The sequence below is a fragment of the Hipposideros armiger genome, unplaced genomic scaffold (genome assembly GCF_001890085.2).
Source record: "Hipposideros armiger isolate ML-2016 unplaced genomic scaffold, ASM189008v1 scaffold_382, whole genome shotgun sequence".
Lineage (NCBI taxonomy): Eukaryota > Metazoa > Chordata > Mammalia > Chiroptera > Hipposideridae > Hipposideros > Hipposideros armiger.
Genome location: NW_017731732.1, coordinates 1058309 through 1068688, shown reverse-complemented (window position 1 = coordinate 1068688; position 10380 = coordinate 1058309). Strand labels below are relative to the sequence as shown.

General features: G+C 45.1%; 1 protein-coding gene across 2 annotated transcripts in view; it reads right to left on the bottom strand.

Annotated features, from left to right (window-relative positions):
• Positions 1 to 4378: 4378 nt before the first annotated feature.
• TMEM87B (transmembrane protein 87B) overlaps positions 4379 to 10380 on the bottom strand; it is a 43861-nt gene continuing 37859 nt past the window's right edge. For both annotated transcript variants that reach the window (XM_019662882.1, XM_019662883.1), the window contains exons 18-19: positions 8316 to 8343; positions 4379 to 7333 (exon numbers count right to left, since the gene is read on the bottom strand). In XM_019662882.1, the coding sequence (XP_019518427.1) occupies positions 7274 to 7333; positions 8316 to 8343 (88 nt within the window). In that variant the 3' untranslated portion in view covers positions 4379 to 7273. The remainder of the gene's footprint in view (positions 7334 to 8315; positions 8344 to 10380) is intronic.

Below are 10380 nucleotides of genomic sequence, written 5' to 3'. Positions count from 1 at the left end.
GGGAAGAGTGCAATGATGGTGCCAACTTGGGCCAGTTAAGCGACGTCCTCCACAATTAGACTGAAGAACAAAAAACAAACAAACAGCAATTTGTCTGTTCCCCTTCCCCTAATTCCCCAGCGCTGTTCCCATCCCCCAATTCCCCAATAAAAAAATCTTAAAAAAAAAAAAGAAGCCACAGGGCCAGCCAAGTGGCACGTTGGTTAAGAGCTGGTTTGGGACGCCAGCTCTGAGCAGCAGGGCCCCAGTTCGGATCCCACATATGAGGGCCAGTGACACTGCCCTCTACAGCTAAGATGAACAACAGCTCAACCTGGAGTTGGGCTGCCACGAGTCACCGGTGACACTGTAGGCTGCAGCCCCTGCTGCGGTGGGCTGTCCTGAGCTACCGTGAGTGGCTGGCAGCCAGCGCGAGTGGCTGGCAGCCGGCATGAGCTGCCAAGAGCTGCCGTGAACGGCTGTCCAGAGGCTAGTGATCGATCTGCCTCATTTGGGAAGAGCACAATGATAATACCAACATGGGCCAGTGAAGCAGTGTTCTCCACAACTAGACTGAAGAACAAAACGACAGCAACTTGTCTGTTCCCCCTCCCCCAATTCCCCAATAAATTCTATATATAAAAAAAAAAAGCCACATCAAGACTGGTAGGAGGGGTGGAGATGCAAAACAGGCCAGCCCCGAACCTCCGTGTGGTGGCTGAGAATCAGGAGGAATAGCTTGACTGCAGAAGTTCCTCCCACCCCCGGCAGAGCAAGGGACTGCAGCCCCCCACACCAGGCTCCCCAACCCAGAGTACTGGTGCTGGGAAAAGGAGACCCCAAAATACCTGGCTGTGAAAAAGTGGGGATTCTAACAAGTCTGGGTAGGATGGAAGGCTGTGGGAAACCCAGACATCCTCTTAGATGGTCTGAGCAGATTCTCACTCATAGGTGCTCACCTTGGGCAAGAGTGGAGGGACGGTGACTTGGGGAGTGTTGGAGACATACAGGGAGCAGACTGAGTTGTGTGGCTTTGAGAGGAGAGCTGGAGGGCAGTTGGCATTTTCCCTGTGAGAAGTCCTCCTCCTGTGCAGCCAGCAGGCGGGAGCCATGTTGCCTGTGTTGAGACTCCCTCCTATGCTTATGACCAAATCTGAATCTGATTGGTCTGGTGAGCTCAGAGCTTCATCCTGCTGATCCCTGGGAGCCTGCCTGACACAACTCCTCCAACACCAGAGGCACTTCTCTGTCAGATGCCAGCCCTGACTGCATTGCACTTCCTTAGAAAACTATTGGAGTCCATGGACCCCAGGTGGGTCGCACTGGCCTTGGTGTGCTCTGAGTCTTTTGCTGAGTAGCTTCAGGATCAGCACTGGCACCAAACCAGTCTACATTAACCTGGTGACCACAACTCTTCCCACTCTAGCTGCTGACAGAGCATGAGGCTCTATGAGCAGCTGAACCTTAAGGGAGCCGGCAGGTGGCAGCAGGCCTCAGGGTGTCCTAGCTTTTTGTGGAGCTACCCCAGGCCTGGTACTGGTGGCAGATGTCTTCAGTTTGTAGCATGGCCTCTCCCACGCGCCTTTAGGTTTAGCACAGGCAGTGAACAGCTGCAGGTTGCTTTGTAGCTTCTACCAGGCAGTCCCCAGTCACAAGCAGTGGGTGACCTGGGCCTATGCCAGAGCCCCTCTCACAAGGCCCCATAACCAACATGCCTGGAGGTTGGCTCAGACCCCAGCAGAGCCCCACAAGTGGCACACCCAAAGGGCTGTCTCAACAGGTACCAGAGCCCATTGTGGGGGGTGGGGTGGGAATCCTGATCAGGGGAGTAAAATCCCCACACAGCAGCCTGTAAGCTGTGGATATGGCCAAACCCCACAGCAAGTCAGCTTGAGGGTCAATCCCACCCATTAACATGCCAATAGCAATCAAGGCTCAACTATAACAGAAGGGCACACACAACCCACACAAGGGACATTCCTGAGGCACGTGGACCAGGTGACCAGGGAGACTGCGCCAGGGTCCCACAGGGCACCTACTACATAAAACCACTTGGCCAAGACTTGGAGACATGGCAGATCTACCTAATACATAGAAACAAACACAGAGAGACAGCCAAAATGAGGAAACAAAGAAATATGTCCCAAATTAAAGAACAGGAGAAAACTCCAGAAAAAGTTAAATGAAATGGAGGCAAGCAATCTACCAGATACAGAGTTCAAAATAATGGTTATAAAGATGCTCAAGGAACTTAGAACTTCAACAACGAGAGAGCAAATATAAAAAAGGACATAGAAACCATAAAAAAAAAAGCAGAAGTGAAGAATAAATAACTGAAATGAAGAATGCACTAGAAGGAATCACCAGCAGACGAGATGAAGCAAAGGCTAGAATCAGCGTTTTGGAGGTAGCAGAAAACACCCATTCAGAAGAGCAAAAGGAAAAAAATAAAAAAAGAGGACAGTTTAAGAGGCCTCTGGGATAACATCAAGTGTAATAACAGTCACATCACAGGAGTACCAGAAGGAGAAGAGACAGTGCAAGGGATTGAGAAGCTATTTGAAGAAATAATGACTGAAAACTTTCCTAATCTGGCAAAAGAAACACATATACATGCCCAGAGAGTTCCAAACAAAATGAACCCAAACAGGGCCACACCAAGACACTATAATTAAAATGGCAAAGGTTAAAGACAAGGAGAGAATCCTAAAAGCAACAAGAGAAAAGCAAGTATTGGGTTGTTGGAAAAGTCATGATGCATTTTTGCAACAAAAAACAGAAAAAAAATGTTATGACTTTTCCGACAACCCAACAGTAACTTGTAGAGGAGCTTCCATAAGATTGTCAGCTGATTTCTCAACAGAAACTTTGCAGGCCAGAAGGGACTGGCATGAATATTCAATGTGATAAGAAGCAAGGATCTACAACCAAGATTACTCTATCCAGCAAAGCTATCATTTAGAATTTGAAGGACAGATAAAGAGCTTCCCAGATAAGAAAAAGCTAAAGGAGTTCATCAACACCAAACCAGTATTACAAGGAATGTTAGAGGGACATTTTTTAATATGGAAAAAAAGATCAAAATTATAATAAAATGGCAATAGCTACATATCTATCAATAATTACTTTCAGGCCCGGCCGAGTGGCGTGTTGGTTAAGAACTGGCTTGGGATGCCAGAGGGCCCCGATTCGGATCCCACATATTAGGGCCAGTGACACTGCCCTCTGCAGCTAAGATGGTTAACGGCAGCTCGACCTGGGGTTGGGCTGCAGCGGGCTGCCATAAGCCACTGTGTGTAGCCGGCAGCCATTGTGAGCGGCCAGCAGCCGCAGTGAGCGGCCGTCCAGAGGCCGGCGACTGATCTGCCTCGCCTGGGAAGAGCACAATGATGGTGCCAGCTTGGGCCAATGAAGCAACATCCTCCACAACTAGACTGAACAAAACAACAGCAACTTGTCTGTTCCCTTTCCCCCGATTCCCCAGCACTGTTCCCCTCTCCCAATTCCCCAATAAAATCTTTAAAAAAATAATAATTACTTTCAATGTAAATTGATTAAATGATCCACTCAAAAGACAGGAGGGCTAAATGGATAAGAAAACAAGACCCTTACATATGAAGCCTACAAGATAATTACTTCAGATTGAAAGAAACACACAGGGTGAAAGGGGATGGAAAAAGATATTTCATGAAAATGGAAACAAAATACAAAACAACAAAAAAAAGCTGGGATAGCAATACTTATACCAGACAAAAGACTTCAAAAAAAGGCTATAACAAGTAGCAAAGGACCCAATAATCCCACTTCAGGGTATTCATCCAAAGAAACCCAAACACTACTTCAAGGGGATGTGTGCATCCATATGTTCATTGCAGCATTGTTTACAATGGCCAAGATATCAGAGCAACCTAAGTGCCCATAAATAGATGAATGGATAAAGAGTAGGTGGTACATCTATACAATGGAATATTGCTTGGCCTGGGAAGGGAGTGGGTTCTTGCCATTTGCAGCAGCACGGATGGACCTGGAGGGTATTGTGCTGAGTAGAGTATGTCAGACAGAGAAAGACAGATGAAATGTGATTTTGCTTATACGTGGAATATAAAGAACAAAATAAGCAAACAAAACATAAACTCATAGACACAGAGAACATTTTGATGGTTGTCAAATGAGAGGGAGATTGGGGGAGGTGGGTGAAAAAGGGGAAGGGATTCAGAAGCACAAATTGGTTGTTACACAGTAGTCATGGGGACGTAATGTACAGCATAAGGAATATAGTCAGTAATATTGTGATAGCTATGTATGTAGTCAGGTGGTTGCTGGACTTATGGTGATCACTTCTTTAGGTATATAAATATTGAATAACTGTAGTGCACACCTGAAACTAATATAATATTGCATGTTAGTTATATTTTAATGAAAATCTTATTTTAAAAGTCAGAACAAATATTAAGGCACAAAATACATCAATATTTTCAAACAAAAATCTTTGAAATAGTTTTGTCCCACATTCAAAGGAACTTCTTCCAAGTTATACAATAATTTAACCATTTTAAATAGAAAAATACAACTTCAGCCCTAAACTTTCTCCCCAAATACATGTTTTCCTCATTCCAAAGGAGTTTCTTACTGCAGCAGAAAGCTCCTGTATTATAATGTACATTTCCTTAAGTCTCATTTGTCACTTACATACATGTGACATGTTTAGAACTTTAATTACCAGTATAAGGCCTGGTGTTTCGTACTGTATACTGTTGATCATACAGACACAAGTACCAAAATTAGTGACTTATTATAAAGTTAGCATCACATCTCTCAACTTTAAACCTGTCAAGTACAGACTCAAACCTCTTTTAAAAAAGGAAATATAGATCAACCTTATCTGTATATTTTTTATACTTTTAGTCTTGACATGACAGTAGTGCAAACATAATGTACTGTGTTACAGGGAGAAGGCTGGTATTCTCCACAGATTATGAAGGATTAAAAAATTATTTTCTTTACAGGAAAAGTATGAGAACAGCTTATCATCTCCCGGGTTTAAAAACTTCACATATTCATTTGCTTTCTCTTATTTTTGAAATAAATTAACTTTATCCTTTAAAGCAGATACTAATACTAATCTAACTCAAATCATGAAAATTCCCTTTTAAGCAAATTTCACACATCATATAAGCGCAATATGAACTGCATAAGAACACTTAAGCATTTTGGCCTAGAAACACATAAAGCTGGACCCTTGTCCCCAGCCAGATCCCTTCGTTAATAGGAGACCCATCTTGGTGGTTTCTAAGAATCAATCGGTCTGACCTTGATGAGCAGTCTCTGGAACCTCTGAGCAGAAGCAGGACAGCTGCACAGTGGCCCTGGCTGTTACGTCGTGATGAACCACACTCAGCCCCAGGTGCCCTCCACGGGAATCCTCGAGCCAGGCCATATCAACAGTGACAGACACAGTGCATGCCCTTGGAAAACATTCTGACAGGCCTCCCTCTGGGAGGGGCCCTGCTTCCTGCACGCGAGGACAGCCTGCCTTTCAGCAGCAGCCTGGCCAACCAGGTGCCACCACTCCCTTTGCAGCTGCACAGAGCAGGGCTTCGATCAACACTGCTGAGGCCACGGCGGGGACAGCCCGTCGGTCCCCACGCCACCCCACTAGGTGGCAGTTGCTAAAACTGAACTAGGACCAGAGGCATTGGGGGTGAATGTGCCCTGAAATCCAGGCAGTGGCATTAGATAAAACTGTTCGGAATGGGAGGACAGTGGTCACCTCCGGGTTGAGACACTGGGACCAAGGGAAAAGGCACCAACACCAGAACGGACATGGATGCTGGGAAGTGTAAAAGATGCGGCCCAGGATGGTGGCAGGGGCCACACAAGGCATGGAGCCCACACTGTGAAATCAGACGTTCCTCTCGTGGGAGGGGGAGCACCGGCATCGTGACCACCATGCTCTCAGTATGACACTGTGCAATATTCACTATGAAAGTAAACCTGAAAGTATTTTTCAAGAGACACTACTATTAGAGAGAAATCTTTTCTTTCCCTAGCTCCTGTGAAATGGGTAAATGAGAAATAAATTCCAAAGGAAGAATTTTGAAAGACAAATTTTGTTTTGTGGTTTCACAATGAAAAAAATAAAAGGTTGTATTTAAGTGTCTACACTGGTAAAGACTTAATACTTCTCAATCAGAATTCTCTGAAGTCATTGTCAACTGATAAGGTTAGAACTCTTTCAAAGAAAGACATCCATGGTTGTCGCCTTAATCCCTCCTCTAAATGCCCACCAGCCCTGTATCTTTGGTCACGAACACAGCAAACATTCACATTTCCATACCACATTTGACTGCCTTTCAAGTTTAGAATGTTCTGCAATAAAAAAAATTAAAACAAAAATTTGAAATCACACATTATAATGTAACAAAATAATGTATAAAACATGGTTGAAGGTTAAGAAATTAATTACATTATGAACAGTGATGTCCCGTACAGTTAAATGTTTTATTACAAAATCAAAGACACCAAGATTACACAAGAGGTAAGTCTCTGGTTTCCCCCAGAAGCCCCAGCTTGTCGGCAGGAGGTGCCCTGGGGGAGCCATGTGGCCAGGTGCTCACCACCTGCAGGCAGTTCAGCAGCATAGATAGCCTGAGCGAGGGGACAGTGGCAGAGCAAATCTTTGGAAGTGACTCTCAAGACCCTCTCTCCATGTACCCGTGTCCCCTGAGCTCAGGCAGTGGGTCTGATGTGCAGGGTGACAAGGACAAATGGCTCTGTCAGATGTGTGCAATGTCCCCCACACAGCAACTGGCCACATGTACATGCCATGTTCCAATGAACTTCAGCAGAAAAAAAGGAAGTTACTACTGCATGTGGTGACTCTAAACCCAAGGCAGGGACACACTGCTCGACCACGCTTCAGCAGTCACTCCATCTACCTCAGAGGTCCGTGGAAGAACAGGAAGTGTTTATGTAAAGAAAAGGTTTAAATCTGGAATGACCACATTTTCCAGGAAAAAGAGACAACCCAACCCACATGCCTGACGCCCATTGGGGCACATTCTTTGTCATAACACCTGGTTTGCTCAGGTTATTTCCAAGTCCAGGCAACTCAACGGACATTCACAAGTCAGCTTGAAGAGGGCTGCAGAACCCTCCCACTTCTGCACGATTCTTTTTAACACACAGATTTCCAAGACAATGCAACAAAAACTTGCCGCATGATATCAGAACAAGTCTCTTAGACTTGGAAAGTCCTTCACTGTTAATTAGGTCTCATTCATGTGGTTCCAAATCACATTATCTTTTCTGAAGAGAACATTTTCTGTGCCATTTCAGATCTGGTCATGATTTCCTAAAAAGAAAGAAAATGGTCATCAAAATGGCCATGTTTCCAGAACCTAACAAAGTTCTCTAGTCTTTCAACAGACACGACTTTGAGGGGAACTGAGTGTATTCCAGAATTTGCAGTGTGGCCTGGATGCGGAAACTAAAACCATCCGACATGCACATCCTGGAATGTGCAACCGCTTGCCTGCTGAGGGTTGAGGGGACGTGGGTGCCCCACTAGCTAGGACACATCCCAAGTTCCGAATCACCTGGGGTGGGCCTCACTTGACTACTCCACGTCCTCTTGAAATGATAAGTCGGTGACTTATCACATGAACACCGTAGCACCCTTGGAAGGGTCATTTCATGCAGACTTGTGGAGCCTGACGTGCGACGGTGTTGTGCCCACGTACGTGTGCGCTGCAGCCTCTCCAATGTCCTGGCCCATGACAGTCTGTCACCAGGCTGCTGCCAAGTCACCAGCCTAGCCCTTCAGTGACAGATGGCTGCGTCTGGTCATGTAGCCGTCACTGTCGCCCTCGTCACATAAGCTCAGGTCTCACATCTGTCCTTTACACGTCACACTCCTACCTTCTGTGCTACCCTTCAATGTCCCGGTGACCCAGAACTCAATTTCCCCCCAAAACTTTCCTAAATCTCCACCCTGTATTCAAATTTCCTACTTAGTGAATGAAAGTCACTTAGAAACTCTATTTAACACCCCAGCAAAGTATTTATAAGTATGACATTAATTTAGACAAACTGCCATTTTCTAAACTCTACCCAGTCAGGCTCAAACTGTCAAAAAACAACTCTTCCCTTCTTTTACACCAGGTTTAAATGAGGACTCTGTGCCTCTGAACTTCACCCACGAATCAGTGCCATCTTTTGGCCTGTGTGATCTGTGCTCATTCTAAAAAGTAACTCATTTTCTTTCTGAAATGCATTTCTACTTTGTGAAAACAGCTCCAAGGAAGTAAATAGGAAGGAAGCAAAATGTGCTCTACCTCATCTGAATCCAGCGCTGGAAGAGCCCTGAAACAGAGGCAGAAAGTCATAGTGTTAACAAGGACTGGTGCAGCTACAAAGCTGAGTGTGAGCATGCCCCATGACCTGCCACCCCGTGTCCTGAACACGTGGCTGTAGAAATGCACCCGGGCTCATAGCGGTGCTGTTCTCAGAAGGCCAGAGCAGGCAAACCGTGGTATGCTCATACAATAGAAGGGCCAAACACAGTGTGGCCTCTTAAGGGATAAAATTTAAAAACCGACATAATGATCTATGAGTACAGGCAGTAGCACCTTTGGGGGAGTGGGGTCATGGCCTGGGAGGAAAACAGGTGGGTCTTGGGGCACAAGCAAAGTTCCAGTTTTTTCATCTGGGTGCTGGTCACACAAGTGTGCCCATATTAAAAATTTACTGAGCTATGAACTTATTTAGAATGTGTGTACTTTCCAAAATGTGTGCTAGACTCCAAAAAATTCCAGTTATAAAAATAATCATTACTACGAAGTGGAAATAAGAATACAAAGAAAGCTAGGTCAGCAATGCTAGAGGCTGACAGGTTGGGAGGGACGAATGACGGGACCGGTCGGAGGAGGGACCAAACACAGTCGATCCCAGCCCACTTCACTGCCTGTGCACTGCTACTTCTCTGGAGAGCAGGGGTTAGGACCTGGGTGGTGATGTGCTCTCCACTGGAAGCCCCATGTCATGTGCTTTGTGACAACTCAGGGATGAGTCAGCTTGACTTTAGTTGTCACTTCACTGTGCTCATGGATATCAGATTATCATACTGGAATATACACCATGCTTATTAAAATAAACGCATACATATTATAAAAGAGGGATGAGCAAACATGTATGAAAGCTGGTATTTATGGCATCAGGTACTTGTTTAATTCTCAGGTCTTTGTTACCATTTACTAGAAGTAAACCAGGAAGGGGAACTTTGCTAAGCCAAACTTTATGGCTTATTAGAGATAAGGAGACGCCATAATGAATTCACATGAGCATCCCATAATGCACCAAACCATATGTTTACTCATTATGTTTAAACCATCCCACAACTTGCAAAATTTCTGCTCCATTTTTACAGATGTGTAAAAAAAAGGTTTATCTGTATATGAAGTCTGACTTCTAAACTTGCGATGTAAATTGTACACTAATTGGGAGAGCATGTGTGAAATTTCTTGTGTTAGTTTTCAGAACTGAACACACACCAGTTCCCAAGAACATAAAATGGTGGAAACTTGGGTTTTACAAAAAACTTGGGTTTTACCCATTTTACATAAATGGTTTGTGAGAACGTAAAATGAGGCATTCCTGTCTTTTACATTCCAGAGAATCTTTGTAGTCAAAATATTTCTATTTACATGAAGAAGAGGGATGACTTTCTAAGACATAAAGAGAACTGTCCAGAAGGAGCCTTACTGCTTCCCACCAAGAAGCCGGGAGTTTGCTGAGATAGTTTCCTTCTGAGAGCTCAGTACCGAGCTGCCAAATCTGGAAGACAGTGGTTGCCGCCTAATCTGAACCTCTCCACACGTCCTGACTCAAAACCCACAGGCCCTCAACGACTGCAAACAAAACCACACCAGCTCGTAGTCTCCAGCATTTCCAGAAGAACGCCACAAACGTGAGACTATATGGAAGTAGAGGAAAATGCTAATGTGACAGATGCCTGCTGTCATTGCAGCTCCCAAGCACAGAATGGGGAAGCGCTTCAGGGACTGTGAAGAGCAGAGTTGGGGGCAGGCCAGCCAAGGCACAGCCAAGACCAGCCTCTGCACAAAATCCAACACCAAGCACAGAAACACCGAAGCACAGGTCACACCTGCCATGGGGAAAGGGCTTAAAGTGAGCGGAGCCAGAAGCAGCAGCTTGAACAGTCATAGTTTTCAGGGGACAGCCAGGTACATAGAGGGGCAGTGTCCCCTGGAGACGCGATGGCACAGAAAATAAAAAGGAGGAGGCAATAAAAGAAAAATAAGACAACATCAACCTTCCCCTCTCCCCATCACCCATCCCACCACATTATCCATAAATGAAACTATAATTATTGCAAACTGA